A 21,414-nucleotide genomic window follows, 5' to 3' on the forward strand; every position below is an offset into this window, starting at 1 on the left:
CAAGAGAACTAGTAGTGAGAGACCCAAGGTGTGCCTGTAGATTAGGGACACTAGGAGACTTAGAAATAGGAGAAGACCAAAGCAGTAGTGCAGAGAGCACTAGTACCACGAGTATGAGAAGAGAGTTGCCTCAAATCAAAATGAAGTTTGAAGCAACAGGCCTTAACATGTTCAGGCACACCACAATGATGGCAGGTAACAGAACTGGTGGAACCTCAAGAACTAGAATTTATAGCAAGGGCCATCTGATTAGATAAAACTGGAGAAAATGGAGGAGGAACACTAGGCTCAACCAGATACTAGCGGCTCTCATCACTATCAATAGTAGCAAAGGCCTCATAAAGGGGCAGCATGGGTGATGTGTTTAAAATCTGAGTCCAAAGGGATTCAAGCTCGGAATTTAAACCCATTAATTAGAAACTGATAAGTGTGCTAGCGGACAAGATGTTTAGACACAAAAGATGCAGTGTCTGCGGGTAACTTAGTCAAGGGCTCATATTGAGCCAATTCTTCCCAATAAGCCTAAAGATATCCAAAGAACTTTGACACTGAAAGGCCCAAAACAAATTAAGGAGCATGAGCAATGTCCTAATATAGCTCAAAGATACAAGCATCATTATGAGCATAAGTATACATCTGTGACAAGGCATGCCATAAGCTCATAATTGTGGCGCAATAAAGAAACATGTGGTAAATACGACTCTCCATGGAATTGAACATCCATCCTAGAATAGTGAAATTATCAATATTCCACTAAGCCCGTGTAGCACTACAAGAAAAAGCATCTTTGGCGACTAAAAAAGCATCTTTGGTCGCTGAAAGTATAGGTTTTGGCGACTAAAAAAGTATTAGTAGCCAAAAGTAAAGATTTTTGGCGACTAAAAAAATTTAGTAGCCAAAAGTATAGGTTTTGGCAACTAAAAATCTATTTGGTCGCCGATATATGACTTTTATCAACTAAAAAAATTTTAGTAGCCAAAAGTATGGCTTTTTGGCGACTAAAAAAATTTAGTAGCCAAAAGTGAGGCATTGGGCGACTAAAAAGATGTTTGGTCGCCAAAAGTGAGACTTTTACCAACTAAAAAATTTTTAGTAGCCAAAAGTGAGGCATTGGGCGACTAAAAAGATGTTTAGTAGCCAAAAGTAAGGCTTTTTGGCAACTAAAAAGAAGTTTAGTTGCCAAAAGTAGTAATTTTAGTGTGGGAATTAAATTTTTTAATGACTAAAAAATATTTAGTAGCCAAAAAAATAGAATTGGCGACTAAAATTATATTCAGTGGCCAAAAGTGGTCTCTTTTTTTTCTAGTAAATAATTTATTTTTACATAAATTATGTTTAATAAAAAATAATTATCTTTATATATATACTTTTATATTAATACGGGTCTATGTGCTATATAAATAATATATGTTGCATATATAATAATTTAGTGTTATAGAGGCGTAGTGGAAATAGTGTGTTGCGTAAGGTTTATGGTGTGAGAGGTTGATGGTTCGAATCTCCACAAGAACAGATGAGAAGCTACTGAGTATAATTTTTTTTTTCACAAATGAGCTTTTGGTGACTAAAAGGTTTGGTCGCTGATTTCTTAAGTATTGGCGACTAAAACATTGGTCGGTAAATGTATAATTTAAAAAAATATAATTGACTATTGGACACTAAAACATTGGTCGGTAAATGTATAATTTAAAAAATATAATTAACTATTGGCGACCAAAGTTTTGGTCGCTAAAGACTTACTTTTTGGTGACTAAAAGTTTTTTAGTCGCCAATACCTTTCCCGACCGTCTTCCGGCGACCAAACCGACGACTAAAAAATTTAGTCGGGGAAACTAAAAAATCGACTTTTGGCTACTAAAAATTGAATTTTGGCGACTAAATTTTTAGTCGCCAAATGTGTTTTTTCTTGTAGTGTAGGGTTTGTCGTAGTAGGCTGAACAATGGAAGATAGGAGCCAATGGGCCTTTCCTTTTCTTCATAAATAGAATTTAAGAGAGCGGTCGTAGGTGGCAAAGTTTTTCGCATTTAACACCACACTCGTAATACAATTTACATGAATGTGATGAGAAAGAGACAAATTAGAACTAACTGGGACAGGTTTGGTGGGCATATCAGAAGCAAAATGTGAGAAGTCAGAAAAAAATCCAATGACTAATCCAAATAAATGCTATCGAAGAAACATGATAGCCCAAAGGACAATAAAACTGAAAAGGGTGCTTAATACATCAAAGCACCACCCCTCGACATAGAGAAAGAAGACCTGTCAATGATGGATGAGGGCCAACAAAGGGTCTGGAGGGGTTGGGTGTGAGTTTCGAGTGGAGGAGAAGATGTGGGCTGACTATCGGAGGCAAAGGCTAGTTGTTAAAGGCTAGGAAGAGGTGGGCTAACAATCGATGATGGTGGGTAGAGAGAAGGGATAGTCGATGAAAGTAAAAACCTTGCCCTGATACCAAAAAGAATGAATTGGGTTACCTTTGAATGAGGTAGAGCCATGAATATATAATGAAATAATATTACAAAATAGGAAACGGAAGTATAAAGACACTAACTCTATAATTTACATAATCACAGATTTTATACACATTACTATAATTACAATATTATTATTTCCTAAATTCAACATAGTTTTAGCTTCTTTTTATGGATTTATTTATTTATATCTATTTTGTATTATGCTTGAATCCATCAATAATTTTTTTTTCCTACCAATAAAAAAAAAAAAACTGAGATCAAAGCAATTTGTACATATCCAATGCTAGAATAATTAAATTTGATTACCAAATTTCGAATGCTATCTTATGTCACCAATAAATAATTAGTGAAAGACATTCCAAGTAGGGCTCATTATACCAATGGGTGCATTGGTAACACAATCAGATGTTATTTTAAATTTGATCATTGTTACGATATAGTATATAAATACAACTAAGGGAACATACACTTTATTTGAAGAACAAGTTCCAAATTGGAAGCACTTGCATAATGAAACTAAAACAATTTTTTGGTTCGTCTATTTTATTTTTTTATTTGTTGATTAGTAAATAAAAGAACTTTATTAATAGAAAATCAAAGTACAAAACATGAGATAATAAATGATACATTAATAAAATGGTGAGTACAAAAAACATCATAACCAAGCTAAACGATTCCAACTTGATTGGCACTGAATAGGAAATCCCAATCATATGCTAGCACAATACCAAAAGTTGGTGAGAGACCAACAAAAAAACTCCACTACAACCATTACTAGCTACACAACAACACACAATACAAAATACCAATACCAAACATTCCTTAACAGAGGTAATCAAACCTGCATCCAAACCCATCCAACATCCAATCAACTAAGCACAACATACATCTACTGGTGAACAATGGCTCACAAATCTTCCACTGTTACAAAACCCACAAATAATGAAGAAGAGAAGCAGAGACAAAGAGCATCCTCTGCTGATCCCCCCGAACAACAACAAATGAGCTCACCTCATATGTGCTTACTGATTTTGATATACCTGCAAACACTATCGCATTCGCTGTCTTGAGGCCAAATTTGGTAGCCAGCTTGAATGCCACCGAAAACTAGAGCTAATAATGCACCCAATAAAGCAAGAAAGCTCCACGGGCTCTTGAAGTATCTGTGCTTGAACTGAGCAATAAAAGCCTTCCCTCTGTTATCATAGTGACTTTGAATCTCTTTTTTCACACTTGCGTAGGCACAAGGGTGTGGCACCAAGTCTTTGCCTATCTTATTAAAGAGAGCAGCTACTTCAACATCACTACCAAGACAATTTTGTAGTATATTAGCCGATCTCAACTCCTTAACATCATTTGGATTATCAATAAGTGAATCAAGAAAACAGATGTAAGAGGTCACCCAAAGATTGTTTGGGGTAACTCCACACATTTCATAGGCTATCAAGTTCAAGAACTTTGCTTCAGTTGAGTCATCAATTGTTATTGTGGGAAGTTCAAGCCTCCCAAAGTTACAAAATGAACTAAAGTTAATATCCGTCAAGTAACTACTCTTCTTGTTCTTCTTAACATGGATCCCTACTTCAATGAGCTCCTCAACATTGCGAAAAGTGTATCGATTTGATACACAAAGTTCAACATGTTTGCAACCTACAAGTCTTTTGTGCAGAACATCTAGAAGATGCAAGGGACATAGCTCTTCAACATTCTTGCCTACATTTGGTGCCATAATGCTATCGGCGATGAACATATCAATCATTTTCATCGTGTAACCTTGTGCATATATTCTTTGGTCATTAATAAGTTCCTCGAGGACAAGGAAGGGAAGTTGATTCTCCAGCAAGAACAAGTCCTGTCGTATAAAGGCTACATTGTGGTTTTTTATTTCAACCTTATGTACTTTTCGCTCTGTGACATAGTTAATGAAATACAAAATAAAGCAACCATCCACGAGCATCATCCTTATGAATTCATCGTCATTGTATTCATTTGTTGATTTCTCTTCATAGCAATCTCTCAATTGCTTGACCTTCTGGAAAAGCCGCTCGTGTAAGTCTTCAAGCAACTGTTGGTCATCTGAGACCAGCTTACTTGTGATTCGAGGCTTGAGCTCTTGCATTCGTTGAAGCTTGAGGTTGTTATGATCATGGTGATATGGACCAACAGAAACCACCCTTGGTGCATAGTTATTCTGATAATTCTTAGTCTTTCGAAGCATTTGTGGAACCCTTTGGATGCACAATGGTTTTGGATTTTGAGATTGGCTTGCTTAATTCACATTGGCAAACTAAATTAGCAACCAAATCAAGGTAAACAATAATACAAATATACATATCTATATATAATGATAAATGTGGAGAAAATGTTCCTAACACAAAAGTTAAGAAAAAAATTCATTGTTTTGGGTATTAATCCTACCTTAGCATTTTTTTCACACTTACTGTATTACTATGTAAACTCATCATTCAATTGATTTTGTTCTTTTTTAGAAATCATTGCATGGTTCGTAATCAAATTGATGAAAATATTAATTAATAAAGATAAATTATACTAGTAGTTATTATATTTTGCCTCTTGTGTCATTTTAATCCCTACACTTTTAATTGACTTAATTTTGACTCTAAATTTTAAATTTGTGACAATTTGGTCTTATTGATAATACCGTTAGGGGTTTTGAAAAAAAATAATCATTGAGTTTGGTCAAGGTTAACTTATTAAGTTGCACAGGTTTACAATTTTGTCCCTAAAATGATGACACATGCCACTTATTTTGCACATTTTTCATAAGGAAATGCTATCAGTTGCTATTAATTGGACCAAACTAAGACAAAATTATAAATTCAATGTCAAAATTGAGCTAATTTAAATTACGGGGATCAAAATGATACCAGGGTCAAAATATAGGGACTATCAGTGTAATTTGTCTTATTAATAATTTAAAAATTAAAATTTAATGAAGCTAAAATTAAATTATTATTGAATCATGACCTTGATCATATATATCTATCAAAGGAAAAAGAAATCACGACTATAAAAAAAGATAAACTTAACATTGAAATTATGGAGATGTGCACAAAAATCATAAGTCGGTCTGGTCCAAACCAAATCGTACATTTTGGTATGATTTTCTCAATGCATGGTTTGGTTCTGGATTTTGAAATATGCGAATCGTACTTCCCGGTGAATCCAGTTCAAACTAGACCTTTAGATTATATATATATATATATATTGATTAGCAAAAGTCAGTTGTTGGATGTTGGATTAGTACATTTTTAAATGGGAGTTAACCTATATAAATTGTTACCGAATGTAAATAGAAAAAGTATTTTATTAGGATCAAGAGTGTGTTTGGCAAGTGCTAAAATAGCACATGCTATTTTAGCACATTATCTTATTTGAGTCACATCACCTCTCTACCACATTACTTTAACCCCAACTCACATTTCACATTTTTTTTGTAAAAAGTCAAAAAGTATACTAATCTAGCATTTTTCAAACAACCCCTAAATATATATGTATATATATATATATATATATATAAATTATAACTCTAGACTATTTAAGTACATTTCTGTATAGTGATAGAACTAGATTTAAAATTAAAAAAAAACTGTAAACAATTTTTAGGTTGTAAATAATTTTTTGCGATCATATTGTAAATAATCATAATATTTTAAAAATCCGTGATTCCAAACCGAACGAAACCGTGGTTTAGTGGTTCAGTTTGGATTGCTTCCAAAATTTTCCCGAATTGGTTTTGGTTCCAAATTTTATGGAACTTTAGATAATAGATTGGTCTTAGTTTACAGCTAAATCGAATCAATCTAACCCATGCATACCTCTAGAAATTAGAATAATTAGGTAGAATTATAACTTAAATATGAACATTTCCATGGAATATTTGTATTCCTAGCAATTTACGCTTCTACTGTACTAAAAAAAAATAATAATAATTAAAAAATATTTATTTTTATAGACATTAATTTTATAATAACTAATTAATTTTATATTTTAAAAAGTCGCTTACCCTTAGTATAGCAAAATTATTTCTAAAACAAAGACCAAAAACATAACTAAGCAATTTAAGTTGAATTATTTATAATAGTATATATTAATTTGAAACATGTTGATAAATTTTTTTTATGTTCTATTATAAAATAAAAAATCTTAAACCTTAAATTTGACCATATGTTAGTCCAAAAACAAATGTAATTAAACAAACACTTTTACGCATTTTGGCTACATCTCTGTATTTTTATAAAATGAAATGGACATTTTTATGCATTTTTATTTGTTATTGTATTTTTATTGTAATCATTTTAGTTTTTACCTTTCATAAATGTTATCCTTATTTTCTTTTTCTAATATTTAAATTTTAAGAGAAAAACTTGAAAAAGTTAATTTATAAATCTAATGACCAATTGAGAGAGGAGAAAGGAAATAAAATTTAGAAGTACCAAAAATAAAATTTAAATATTAACAAGAAAATTAAGAATTATCTATATGTACTGGCAATGGCCATGCACAAGAAGGGATCAAAGAAATGTTATTAATATAATTATGTTTATTAATTATTTGTAGAATTATTATACGTGTATATCTATTTTATATGTATAACACTACAAGAAAAGTGGGCTTAAAAGACAGAACTTATTGCGATGGCACATTTGCTGTCGCAAAAATGACTTTTTGCGACGGCACAACTTGTCGTTGCAAAAAATGTGACTTTTTGAGACGGCACAACTTGTCGTCCCCAAAAATAGAGTATTTGTGACGATATAAAATGCTGTCGCGAAAAATGAGAGTATTTGCAACGGCAGAAATTGTTGTCGCAAAAAAAAAAATAGAGTATTTGCGACGACAGAGATTGCTGTCGCAAAAAAATAGAGTTTTTGCGACGGTACCAGCTGCAGTCACAAAAAAAAAAAAGAAGAGTTTTTTGCGACTGTAATAGGTACCGTTGCAAATAAATAAATAAATAAATAAATAATATATTGTGACTTTGAGACGGCTTCATATATATATAGTCACAAAATGGTTTAAATAAATACAACGGTATTTTTCCGTCACAAAAAAAAAAAAAAAAAAACCGACGTCGTCTTACTTTTTTGAACATTTCTCTTTTCACTCATTTTTTCATCTTCTTATCTCTCTGTCTCTCTTCTCTTTCTCTCTCTCACTCATCACTCATCACTCTTCTCTATCTGTCTGTCTCTCTCTTTCTCTATGTGTCTATGTCTCTCTCTCTTCTCTGTCTCTCTGTCTCTCTCTCTCTCAGTCATCACTCTTCTCTATCTGTCTGTCTCTCTCTTTCTCTCTGTGCCTCTGTCTCTCTTCTCTTTCTCTCTCTCACTCATCACGCTTCTCTGTCTGTCTGTTTGTCTCTCTCTCTCTCTGTGTCTCTCGTCCATCTCTCTTCTCTCTATCTCTCTCATTTATCTTCTCTCATTTGTTTTTTGACCTATTTTTACCGTAATTGCACTCGAACCTCTTTTTGTTTCATTAGTCATTTGGAGAAACTATTTTGGGAGTTTTGAGTGTTATCTTGTAAAAATCAACTTTTATAAAGGTATTCTTCTGGGGTAATTCTATTTACACATAGTACAAACTTTCAGTAAACGCCATAAATAGTGTTCGGATATAAATATTACAACAAAAGTCAAAAGATCGAATATATATTTATGAACATAAACTAGTTGTTCGGATATAAATAATTGAACGGAATATATTTGAATAATTTATTTTTATTCATAATTTTAATTCCGAACATTTGACAAATAGCCCATTTATTAATAAATTATTAAATCAATTAATAGTGTTTAATAATGTTAGAACTTTATTTCAATTAATAATTCAAGTAATTTTATTATTATGCAGGAGAACAGTTAGAAATTTCATTTTTACTATTAATTCTGTTAAATAAATTTTTTTGATGAAGAGTTTATTTATAATTTTTCAAATTATAAGAGAAAATTTCTATTTTAAACAAATGTCAAGAGTGTATTTATAATTTATCCTCGTTTATCTTTTTTTTTTTTTTCTTTCCACATGCAAACTTTGGCAATCTTATTGGTTTGCATTTTTGATAATTTTTTTAATTATCTTATTTTCATTTTTAGTGAATTTTATTTAAATTAAAAAAAAAATTAAAATTCTAAACTCTACTCCAAGAAACAAAATCAAAAAAAATTTAAAAAAAATCAAAAAAGCTTAGAAAAGATTTTAAAAAAAAACAGTAGATTTTGTTTTTGCGTACTTCTTTTATTTTTATTTTTTTAAAAAAAATTTACTTTTAAGTGTGTATCTAGAAATAAAAAATGACTAAAATATTTTTAAAAAATTACTAGAAACAAAAAATTCTATTTTCAAAACTCAAAAATTGTTTTTCAAAATTTAAAATAAAATAGAGTGATTATGATTACATTTTATTTAATTTTCTTTCATGATGTAATTTATCTCTTTTATCTTTTTTGATTCTCTCGATAATTCTATCATATATTTAATTATTTGTTCTATTTTTGTGAGAGAAATATTTTTGTATTTTTGAAATTCAAATATACTATAATAATAGTCCCCTGCTTTGCACGAATTTTTTTCAACTATTATATATATATAGGAATGGCAGCGAGCCACAACAGGGCCAGGATTATACTCTCCATTCCTGATCTCCGAAATTATAAAATTTCTCGTTCCCGCCCCGATGCCGGTGAGGAACCCATCATTCCCTGCCTCGACCCCGCCCCCTAACGAGGACCGGGTTTCCCCGACCCTGAAAAATCCAACACCCAAGTATTTGATCCTCATTTTGGTCGATTGTCTCTCTCTCTAGTCCACATCCAACATGATATCTCTGCAACCCAATTTTTGATTTATTCCAATTTCAGTGGAAAAGAGCTTATTGAATCAAAATCAAAGCTCAAAAAAAACCCAAATGACTACAAATCTATATAGATCTAGATCATTACAGATCTATTCAATGCTATTATAGATCTGTTTCATCATCAACAACATTCATCATCCAAAAGAAGAATAAGAACCAAAACAGATCAACAATTACCAAAAAAAAACAAATCAACAAGTGCACGAGCTGAAGGCCATTTAGATTTGGTTATGAAGGCAATAGATCGGTGTGGATCAACGGCAAATCTGGAGAGAGAAAATAGAGAGAGATCGGTGTGGATGAAAGTAAAGAGTGATTGATGGCAGATTTGTGGTAGTATATAGCTCTCAGATGGCGGCGAGGCCGACGTTGACAACAACGATGATAGAGACAATGGCGACGACGGTGAATGACGCTGGGATCAGCGAGAGTCGGCGATTGATTTAGATCTGAATAGATTTGTTCTAAGATCGACGACAATCTGATGCCTAGTTTTGCCATGGAAGCTTTTAGAGAGAAAAAACTAGGGCTTGTGTGAAAGAGAGAAGGCGGAGAAGGGAAAGGCATCGGAGTTGCTATGATGTTCTTGAGGCAACGATGAGTGACGCAAGATTGAAGGAGAGACAGAAATTTGAGTAAGAGAAAGAGAGAGAGATGAGAGACGGTTAGTGTGTGAGGATGTATTAGAGTTTGGTTTTTATATATATATATATAAAGAGAAGTATAATAGTAATTTCAGTTTCGGAAAAACGGGGACGAGGCCGGGGTTAGGGAATGTATTATCGTCCCCGGCCTAAAAGTTGTCAAGGATTCATTTTCGAATACCATTTCGGCCCGTCGAGGGTATTTTTCAGAAAAAACCGTTCTAATCGGGGTTAGAGGGCTAGGCCCCCGTCAGGTCGAGTTCAGATTGCCATTCCTATATATATACTAGGTAGGTAAGCCCATGCAACGCACAACGAGTTGTCCATTTTTTTGTGACGAGGTTATACATTTTGTAGTTGATTTTGGTTTTTGTTTTTGTTTTTTGACCTTCACTACATTATCTCTCTATCATCATCACCTTCATCACTATTACCATTGTCGCCGCTCTCATTACAATATAAAAATTAAAAATTATAATTTAAAAATAATAAATTTTAAATTTGATCTTATATTCAACACTTAATTTTTCAACAACCAATTTTTCAATTTAATAAATTTATCATTTAATTTTCAACAATCAGCTTTCAATTTTTAATTTTATATGTTGTTTGATCTTATTTGTGTGAATTTTTATCTTGTCAAAAATTCAACCATGCTAAAGTTTAAAATGAAATTACTTGACATATAGAAAAAGAAATTTAAAAAAGAAAAAGAAAAAGAAAAAGAAATATTACATTGAACAATTAATTGCTCATTTAGTTTTGTAAACATAAAAAAGTAAAATGAACACTACAACATTTTCTTAGTTTAGTGACATTTGAAAGTGCCACAAAACTATTGGTTTAATGACATTTTTTTGTCTTGTGGCATTTTGAACAAGTGCCATTTGTATCCGTGCCACGGTAGATGCTAGTGCCACGGTAGATACTTGCAAGTGTCACTACACCATCATGGCTAAAACTTTCAATGACATTTTGATGTCATGGTAGATATTATTTGTGGCACTATCAAGTGCCATTAAAAAAAAGAGTTAGTGACACTTATAAGTGTCATTACACCATCAAGACTAAAACATTTCAGTGATACTTTAATGTCACGGAAGGCATTATTCGTGACGCTATCAAGTGTCATTCGTGACGATAATTCGTTGTAGAACAATTTGATCCGCTCTTGCGGAGACTTGAACCGCCAACCTCCCGCACCATAAACCTTATACACCACTCTTCCCACTACACCTCTATAGCACCACATGATTATATATGCAACATATATTATTTATATAGTATATACATCCATATTAATATAAAAGTATATGTATAAACATAATTATTTTATTGAACATAGTTTATGTAAAATAAACTATTTACTAGCAAAATAAAAAAAAGACCACTTTTGACAACTAAAAATATTTTTTAGTCGCCAATTCTATACTTTTGGCTACTAATTATTTTTTGGTTGCTAAAAAACTTAACTTTTGTCGACCAAAATCGGATTTGGCCGCCGAAAATGCCATAAAATTGATGTGACATTTCTTTATTGAAATGCCACTAGAGCCTTATATATTTGTGGTTCTGTGGCATTTTTCTAAAACATTTAATGCCAATTTTTATTTTTGTGGCATTTTCTAAAAACATGCCACTAGTGTAGTGTCACTAAAGTGTAAATTTGTTGTAGTGACATTTTTGTTGTAGTGAAGTGACACTTTTTTTAATTGAAATGCCACTTGAACCTTGTATGTTTGTGGCTCTATGACATTTTTCTAAAAAATGCCACCAAATATTCTTTTTGTGACATTTTTTAAGAACATGTCATTAGTATAATGTCACTAAAATGTGTTTTTGTTGTAGTGGAACCAAATTTGAACAAATATTAAAACTCAAAAAAGTTTTTAAACCAAGCTTGAATAGTTAAAATACAGGTAAAAGTTACAATTAAAACATATATATATATATATATATATATATATATATATTGATACATATTTAAGAGTTTTAGTTATGAGTCCGGATTAAAGTAAATTTTTTTTTAATTACTGGTATTTAATTTTACAAAAATTAAAGATACAATAATCAAAAGTTGCAAGTATAACAACCATACAAATAATCACTCTAACATCACTTTTAAAATATAAAAAAATTCAAAAAAAATCTCTCCTTTTGGACTATTAGCCTAATTTAATGAACTAAAATTTCTTACATAATTTTCAAAAGCTCACCACCCAAATTAATTCACCAACCATATTAAAGGGAAAAATAGAAAATTCAAAAAAAAAGCTAGGGGCAAAATAGACAACAAAAGACAAGCCTTCTCAACAAAGCTATTCTTATATATATGGATATGGATATACATATATCGAACTTTGGCTTAAAAAAATTAATATATTATAATGGCTACTTTAAGCTATACTTTTCATAAGTTAACCTCTATTAACAGTTTAAGTTCTAATTAAAAATATTTATTTTCTTAAATTTATTATGAGAAAAGAAAAATTACCTAATAACATGCATAGGCTTTTATATTGGGAAAATTAGTGATAAGTCTCATTATTTTTTTATTTTTTATTTTATTTATCAACAAAGACAAAAAAACTATTGATGAGAATCAAGGTGTGACCTTAGAATAACTCTAACCATACTCTTCATTTTTTTATTGGTTAAAACATAAAAATAAAAGAAAAGGTAATTCTTTATTTTGCGTAATTTCTTTTTTATTTATGCCACTACAAAAAAATTAAGGTTTTAGAGACTAAAATTTAGGGAAAAATTATTTTTTAGGGATCAAATATTTTTGTTGCGAAAAGTGTCGTTATTATATTTTTAGCAATGAAAATTAGATATTAGTGATGAATTATTATCTTTTTTAGATCAATTTTTTTATCTCAAAAAATAAATCCTTTTGAGACCAAATTATTTTGTCCCTAAAAGTATATTTACTAGTGACATTTCAAAATTTTGTCGCTAAAAGCCTTATTTTTAACTTTTCGGGATGACCTTTTAGCGACTGTTTTCACAATGATAGAAATTGATCGCTAAATGTCTTTTGTAACAAAATTTTCACTTTTAGAGACTAAGGCCTCGTTTGGGAAGGCTCTGTTTTAGCCAAAAAGTTAAAAAGTTACTAAATTAGCCAAAAAGCTAACAATTCATACTAAAAAGTCAAAGATTCTCTTTTCTCTCTACTTTTTGCACATCTTTTCATAATTAGCCAAAAAGTCATCCCAAACATATTAGTTTTTTTTAGCTCATATTTTAGCCAAATAGCCAAAAAGTTACTAAATTAGCATGTTCCCAAACGAGGCCTAAGAAATTTGATTTTTAAAACTCTTATATATTGTAGTGTGTACTCCAACACTATTCTTAATTTTAACTAGTAGTCTTGAAATTTTTTTTAAAATAATTATTATAATAATTAATCAGTTTAAATGACTAAAATATAATAATATATTATACTAACTATAATAATTAACATATATGCAGCACAGTGCAACTAACAAAGGTTTGAAGACCTAGTTGGTCTCTCACCAACTTGGGGGTGCTAGCAAATGATAGGATGAGCTTTGTGGTACCAACCTAGTTGGGATCATTTAGCTCATTGTGATACTTTTGCATTCCCCTTTTCTTTATTGATGTAATTTGTCTTGTACCTTGTACTTGTTTATTCCATCAATAAATTTTCTTTTTCGCCGATCAAAAACAAAAAAAAAACAAAGGTTTGAAGACCAATACCCCTTACAGAATTCCACCTTAATTCCAACATATGAAAAACTACCTAAGAAGTATGCACAAGTAGTCTTACATTAAAAAAAAAAAAAAACGAATGATCAAAGGCATTATTCAGAATATCAGCTGATTTTGATCCATGCGTTTACCAGATTTGCTTCACACAGTTAAATAATTCATAACCAATTAGGCATAGCTTACTCGGTCACCATGACTCTTTTAAAGATTTAGTCTTAAGAGAAGGTTATGAATTCAACTCTCCTTAAGAAGAGATAAATTAGAAAGCAAGCACTTAGTGCTTTGTAACGATAAAAAGGTTAATTTTTATTGACAGTAATTTAACTTATAACAACTAACTTTCATTGATAAAAAATAAAAAAATCCATGTAAGAGAAAACTAACAACAAAAATAATTGTAGTAGACAATGAATAAACAAAAGGAAATGAATTTAGTAACTCTCCTTAGCCTACTGGTCAAGGCTTAGGGTTTAGGGGTGTAATGCCTCTAAAGTCTCCGGTTCAAAAAATCTCTTATATGCAATCAATTTTTTGGAACCCACCCATACCGGGCAGTCTTGGCTTTAATTGTGATCCCTGCACGTGGATGGCCAGATTTCGATAAAAAATAAAAAATAAAAACTCTCCTCTTTCTCTCTTCTCTTCCTATATATTGTTAGGCTTCGTTTGACAACATGAGTTTGTAGTTAAAAATTCACTATAAATTATCACATCACTTTCTTTATTTTTCGTACGTTTTTAAAAAAAATAAAAAAATATCAACTAAAATAATCAATTCCCAAATGACACATTATTATTCTTCACGTAGATAGTTAGGTTTCGTTTGGCAATATAGATTTGTAGTTAATTAGTTAGTATAAGTTGTCACATAAATCTTTTACTTTTTACACATATTTTTATAAAAAATCAAAAAATAAACTAAAATAGTTAATTCTCAAACGGGGCATTAGTATTGGTCTGATAATGGTAAATTCAAGCCAAAATAAAAAGTAAAAAAAGGAAAACTGATCATTTCAAGAGTAGATCACCCAGTTTTTTTTAACAGTTCTATATTACTGGCTACATGCAAAAACTATTCTCATTCATTACTTACTTCCTTAACGAGTATTAATCATGAATATCCAAACAAACAGTAGTATATATATATGGTGACAGAAAAACCGATGACATAAACCATTTTTTTAAGAGGCCTAAGTCAGAAAGAGTTTTAAATATTTACTGAAAAAAAGTGTAAAACAGACTTGAGTATGCTGACTAATAATAATAGATCAGAGAGATAATTATCCATACCTCCAGCATTTATTATGGATGCAACCCAGTTTTTGTCTCCAAGGATTGGATCCTTGCGCCTCCCAGATTCATGAATCACTTCTTCTATTTCCACTGTTCTTTGTCTAACAAGTGCTTCCTCCATTGACAGCTTCTCCTCAATATTCTTGCCAATGTACTTGTTAATTTGAATATATCAAGAAGTCAACTGCAGCAGTGAAGGGGATGGATCCCCAAGGTTGGAACCCAGTAATACGAAGAAGAAGAGGAGGACATCCAAGTGCAGAGTCGTGGGAGGGAGCTTTGATTACAATTTTTATAGATAACATCCCAGAATCGATGGATCCTCAGGGTTTGTTCCAGCTCTTCCGCAAGTTTGGACTAGTCAAAGATGTGTTCATCCCTGGAAAGAGGAGGAAGGCTTCAAACTCCAGATTCGGGTTTGTTAGATACAACTGTGAGGTAGCGGCACGGGTGGCGATACAGAAGGCAGATGGTTTGTGGTGTGGGAATAAGGCTCTGAGGGTGAAGCGCGCTGAGTATCAGAAGCCCCAGGCTGTGGGCCAACAGAAAAACAGGGAGCTGAGGAGAGATGATGTAGGTAGTGTAGAGAACCGGTGGGCGCAAAAGAAGCTGTGGAAAGGAAAGGGAGCCCAAAAATCGTATGCAGAAGCACTACTGAGTGATGTAGGCAGGGGTACGGATAGGGTTGTGATAAAGGCTTCTCAGGAAGGGAACGGGTGGAGTAGTGAAAGTCTAGTAGTTCAACTGTGCAGCTTCTTAGCTTTCGAGGCATTCTCAGAGGAAATGAGAAGAAGAGGTATGAAAGATGTAGTTGCAAGAGAAGGGGGAGGCAAGTTAGTCCTCTTAACTTTCCCCACTGAGCATCAAAAGCTGGAAGGTAAGAGAGAACTGCAGGGTTGGGGGCAGAAGTGGTGCGAATCAATCAATGAGTGGAGCAAAGGTCAGTTTTTACAGCAAGAGAGGTGTATCTGGCTGTATTGTTTTGGCATTCCCTTAAACTTATGGAGTATTGCGACAGTCCGCAGCATAGGTGGCAACTGGGGGAAGGTTGTTCAATATGAGGAGGACTTTTGTGATCCTAGATCTTTCGAACAGACTAGAGTTAGGGTGATCACTAGTTGTATGGAGTGGATTAATACAACAATATATCTGTCGCACAATGGGAGTCTTATCCCGGTGAGAGTTTGTGAAGAGTTTCCCAATTGTTTATTTCCAAGTTCTCCAGAGAGCATAGGTAAAGTTCAAGGTAGCTTGCAATCCATTGGAAGAAGAGAGGAAGACCAGTCGTCCGGCAATGGCGGAACATCCAAGAGAGTCAAGGGAGCGTCTGTGGGAAGGAAAGGGTTGGAGAGTGCAGGTCTGGAGGTGGCCTCTCGGGTAATGGAAACGGTGATGGGCAGCTCAGAGGTGCAGGCTAGGATTAATGATGAGAAGCTTGCTAATGCAGCAGGGTGCAGTATGGGGAATGACAAGGAAGATGCAGGTACCAGGGTGAATGGGGCGGGGCTAGAAGTCAGCTCCCACCAGGTAATCATGAGTGGAATTCAAAATTGTGATGTGGATCTGTGTAGCCCGGGTCTTCTGAGGGAGCTAAGTGGGCCAGCAGAGGCAAGGCCCAGTATAAATCTGGAGGTTGTAATTAAGGGTGTGCAGCAGGGACATGAGCCCAGTGGACTAATTCAGGACCTAGGGTCGGAGCTAAGTGGTGTTTTGGCTCAGCCTTCGGGTAGAACAGCTGAAGCCCAAACAAAACAAAACCTAAAACAATTTTTTAAGGCCCAACGGTCTGCAGATGGGAGCTTTGCAAGGGAAGGAACAACACAGGGAAAAGGTAAGCAGTGGAAAAAAGGCATGGATCGCAGGAAATGGGTGTTTGGCAGATTGGGTTTTCAGAAGGGAGCCATCTTCAGAGCTTCTGCCGAAGCTGCAGCTTCCCAAAAGTCTTCTTCTTCTCAGAGTCAAGCAACGAAAAGAAGGAGGCAGTTGCATGATGAGGCTATGGCCACTATGAGAGTGGGCTCAGAGTTAGGAATAGACTTCCGTGGCAAGGAGGAAGAGGTAGTTAGTAGAATTGAGGAGCTGGAAGAGAAGGATTTGAGCAGAATAGGAGGAGGAGAAATGGCTAACGGAGTTTAGTTGGTGTTCCGGGGGGGTTGGGTGTTTTTTGAGTGTTTGAATGAAGTTAGTTTCTTGGAATATCCGAGGGCTAGGAAGGCCAGAAAAGAGGGGTAAAATCAAGAGTTTGGTGAGGGAGAGAGAGATAGATGTGCTCTTTCTTCAGGAGACAAAAAGGAGTAACATGGATGATCATTTTGTGAAGACTATATGGCCGTTTGACGAGGTGGAGTTTATGGAGGTGAATTCAGTAGGTAGTGCTGGAGGCCTTTTGTGCATATGGAGGCCGCAAATCTTCGAACTCAAGAGCTGCTGCAGTGGCAGAAACTTCATCATATTATCAGGTATCTCTAGTACCTCCTTTTTGTGTACACTTGTGAATATATATGCTCCTAATGAGGTCCGTGGGAGGAGGCAGCTATGGGAATCTTTAGTGAGTATCCATCATCATTTCCCAAACCCATGGTGTGTGGGAGGCGATTTCAATGAGATTAGATATATAGGTGAGAGGAAGGGTTGCTCTTCTAGAGATAGGGGGATGAAGGATTTCAATGAATTTGTGGAAAATATGGAATTAACTGATTTGCCTTTGCTAGGCCGGCAGTATACGTGGTGCAATGCCCTAGATGGGTATAGGTGGAGTAGGATTGATAGATTTCTGTTGGATGTGAAGTGGTTGGAAAAATTTTCATTCAAGCAATGGGGCCTACCAAGGTCAATCTCAGATCATTGTCCCATTTTGTTAAAGGAAGATGGTAGGGATTGGGGACCAAAGCCTTTTAAGTTTATCAATGCCTGGTTATCGCATCCATCCTTTTTGTCTGAAGTAAAGAAGAGGTGGGACGAAGCACTTGTTTATGGATGGGCAGGGTTTAGAGTAATGAGAAAGTTGAACTTACTTAGGAATCACTTAAAGGTGTGGAACAAGGATGTGTTTGGAAATATTGATAGGCAGCTTAAGAAGGCAGAGGAGGAGCTTCATGAGTGGGATGTGAAGGCGGAGTCTAGCCCCCTCCAGGAAGCGGAATCGAAGAGAAAAAGAGAAGTTATGAGCCAGGTGTGGCAGCTTAGCAGAAGAAAGGAAAGATTGTGGCACCAGAAATCTAGGCAGATGTGGGCTCTTTCTGGCGATAAAAACACGAGGTTCTTTCACATTATGGCTAGCAGAAGGCAGAGGAAGAATCTGATTGATTCTGTTGTAGTAGAGGGTAGGCGCGTCGAGAATCCAGAGCAGGTGAAGCTTGAAGTAGTAAGGTATTTCAGTCAGCTGTTCTCGGAGAATTGGAAAATAAGGCCAATAATTAAGGGCCCTTTTGCTGTTATTAATCCAGTGGATGCGGTTTCTTTAGAAGCTGGTTTCTCTGAAGAGGAGGTTTGGGAAGCAGTGCAGGACTGTGATGGGAACAAAGCACCAGGCCCAGATGGTTTCAACCTTAATTGTATCCAGAGGTGTTGGCCAATATTGAAAGGGGAGATCTTAAGTATGGTGAATGAATTTCATCAAAATGGTAAGCTATCTAGAGGGGTTAATAGCTCTTTCATAGTTCTTATACCCAAGAAGGACAACCCCATAGGCTTGGGGGATTATAGACCTATCAGCTTGGTGAACTCTATCTATAAAATTTTAGCTAAACTGCTCTCAAGGAGGCTTAGGAGAGTGTTACCTTCTGTGATCAATGAGGTTCAGTCTGCTTTTGTGAGTGGTAGGCAAATACTAGATGGCGTTCTTATAGCAAATGAAGTTGTAGATGCTTGGAAGAAAACTAGAAAGAGAGGTATTGTTCTGAAATTGGATTTCGAAAAAGCTTATGACTCTCTTAACTGGGAATTTCTGTGGTCGATGATGAAAAACTTGGGTTTTGGTGAGAAGTGGATAGCTTGGATGAGAAATTGCATCTCATCAGCCAGGGTTTCCGTGTTGGTTAACGGCTCACCTACAGAGGAATTCCAGCCTCAGAAGGGGCTGAGGCAGGGTGACCCCCTCTCTCCTTTTCTGTTCATAATCGCAGCGGAAGCTCTCAATCTATTATTAACAAGGGCAGTGGAGAAGGGTTTGTTCAGAGGAGCCTCGGTTGGTAGTAATGATGTGCGCATCTCTCATCTCCAGTTCGCAGATGACACCATAGTGTTTTGTGAAGGAGGGCAGGAGGAGGTGATTAATATAAAAAGGGTGTTGAGGTGTTTTGAAGTGATGTCGGGTTTAAAAATAAATTACCACAAGAGCGCAGTTTGTGGGGTGGGCTTCCAAGTTGATGAAATAGAGGGTTTAGCCCATAGATTGAATTGTCTATCAAAGAGATTACCTTTTAACTTCTTAGGGTTGCCACTTGGGGCCAACCCGAGGAGAATGAGTACTTGGAACCCAATTCTGGACAAGGTGAGTAAGAGACTGTCTTCATGGAAGAGAAAACTCCTGTCTTTCGCTGGGCGTTTGACATTAATAAAATCAGTCCTTTCCAACCTGCCTTTGTACTTTTTATCTTTGTTCAAGATGCCTAAAGGGGTTAATAAGGCTCTAGTGAAAATCCAAGCCAAGTTCTTGTGGGGTGGATCTAAAGATGGGAGGAGTGTTCACTTGGTTAATTGGGGGGAGGTTACTAAGAATAAAAATCAAGGGGGTTTGGGCGTGAGAGATTTGGGTGAGGTAAATGATTGTATGTTGCTAAAATGGTGGTGGAGATTCAGTGCAGAGGATAAAGCTTTGTGGAAATCAGTTGTTTGCTCAAGGTATGGTCGTGTCGGTGGGGGTTGGTTTCCATCGTTGCACAACATAGATGGGGCGTCTACCACATGAAAGGATATAGTGCAGATTTTCTCACTTAATCAGTCTTTGGGTGGGTTTTATAATCAGAATTTTAGGTTAGCAGTGGGTAATGGGAGGAGGATCCAGTTTTGGTTAGACACTTGGATGAATGGGAGAGGTTTGAAAGAGGAGTTCCCCAGATTATATAGCCTCTCCACCGAGAAGGAGGAATCCTTGCAGCAAATTAGTGTCAAGAAGAGCCTTGGGGCGTGGCAGCTTCAATTTAGAAGAAGGCTACTGGCATGGGAGGAAGAGGAGCTGCAGAGATTGTACGCAGCATTGGAATCATCCCCTGTGCTCAGAGAGGAAGTGGAAGACTCTTGCTCTTGGCTCATCTCAAAGTCTGGGAAGTTCTCTGTTTCATCTCTGTGGAGATGGTGGGTGGTTAATAAAGGCCCTGTTCTGGAGGTGCCAACTGGGGTCTGGGCAAGTTTGGCTCCTCCAAAGATGCGGTTTATCTGCTGGCTAGCTTGGAGAGGTCGAATTAAAACATCTTCCTTCCTCCGAAGGATAGGGGTTCTTCCTCCCAATGCTCAGATCCAGTGTGTATTCTGTCAGTCTGGTGAGGAGTCAATGGAGCATGTGTTACTGTTTTGTCCTCAGGTTTGGAAGTGCTGGGCAGCCATGGCTAGCTGGTGGGATCAGAATCTGGTCATCCCTGGTACAGTCGAGGGCCTCCTCCATTGGTGGTCACGGGGTATAGCAAAGTCTTGGTCAGATAGAGCATGGCAGGCAGTCCCAGCATTAGTGTTGTGGTCTGTTTGGAAGACAAGAAACGAGTGTTTATTTAAGGGTGAAACTCCAGATTTTGCAGGATTATGTGACTGGATGAAACTACAGATTGCTCTGTGGGTGAAATGGTCTTTCAAGGTTGATTACTCTGTACATGACATAGTCTCCAACCTACACCAGATCAGGCTGCTTGTGTGAAGTCTTAAGTTTGCTGCAATTATGGCAGAGGCTGTAGCTTCAGTGATCAGATTGCTGCAATTATGGCATGCTGGGGTCTACTCTCGAGTGTCATGCACATCTTTGGATTGCGATTCTGGTAAGGACTTCCCATATGGAGCACCATATCATTTATCTTTATTGTTAGGCAATCACAAGCTACTACTGGAGTCACAAATCAAGGCACAAAATTCTGTAAGTCAAGAAAGGTGGTCTCCCCATCATCAGAGGGTTGTGCTGTGTGGAGTATCTAGGCTTAGCAATTTTGGAAGTTTGTTGTTCTGGTATGGTGCCTCCTGGGGATGTGGTCTGCTAAGGCTCAAGGCTATTGGTTCATGGGCTGTTTTGATTGGGAGGCTCATCAGTTTCAATGTTCTGGTTTTCGGCCTACTTTATGGTGGCTACAATCAGTTTGCCTTCTTAGTCCCCAGGTTGAATCTTGCTGGAATTTTGTAGTATAATTCTGTTTCTGGGTTGGACTGTGCAGAGGAGGAAGTTTCATAATTGGTCTGCTGTTG

At 35.4% G+C, this 21,414-nt stretch overlaps 1 protein-coding gene across 1 annotated transcript; it reads right to left on the reverse strand.

The window, feature by feature from the left end:
• Positions 1-3,092: 3,092 nt before the first annotated feature.
• LOC114285707 (UPF0481 protein At3g47200) lies at positions 3,093-15,177 on the reverse strand. Its single transcript, XM_028228784.2, has 2 exons — positions 15,028-15,177; positions 3,093-4,743 (listed from the first exon to the last, which is right to left on the reverse strand). Exons 1-2 carry the CDS (start codon positions 15,149-15,151, stop codon positions 3,488-3,490), a joined length of 1,380 nt encoding a protein of 459 aa, XP_028084585.2. The 5' UTR covers positions 15,152-15,177; the 3' UTR covers positions 3,093-3,487.
• Between the last annotated feature and the right edge of the window lie 6,237 nt (positions 15,178-21,414).

The sequence above is a fragment of the Camellia sinensis genome, chromosome 12 (assembly GCF_055761805.1).
Source record: "Camellia sinensis isolate YWXY chromosome 12, ASM5576180v1, whole genome shotgun sequence".
NCBI classification, from domain to species: Eukaryota; Viridiplantae; Streptophyta; class Magnoliopsida; order Ericales; family Theaceae; genus Camellia; species Camellia sinensis.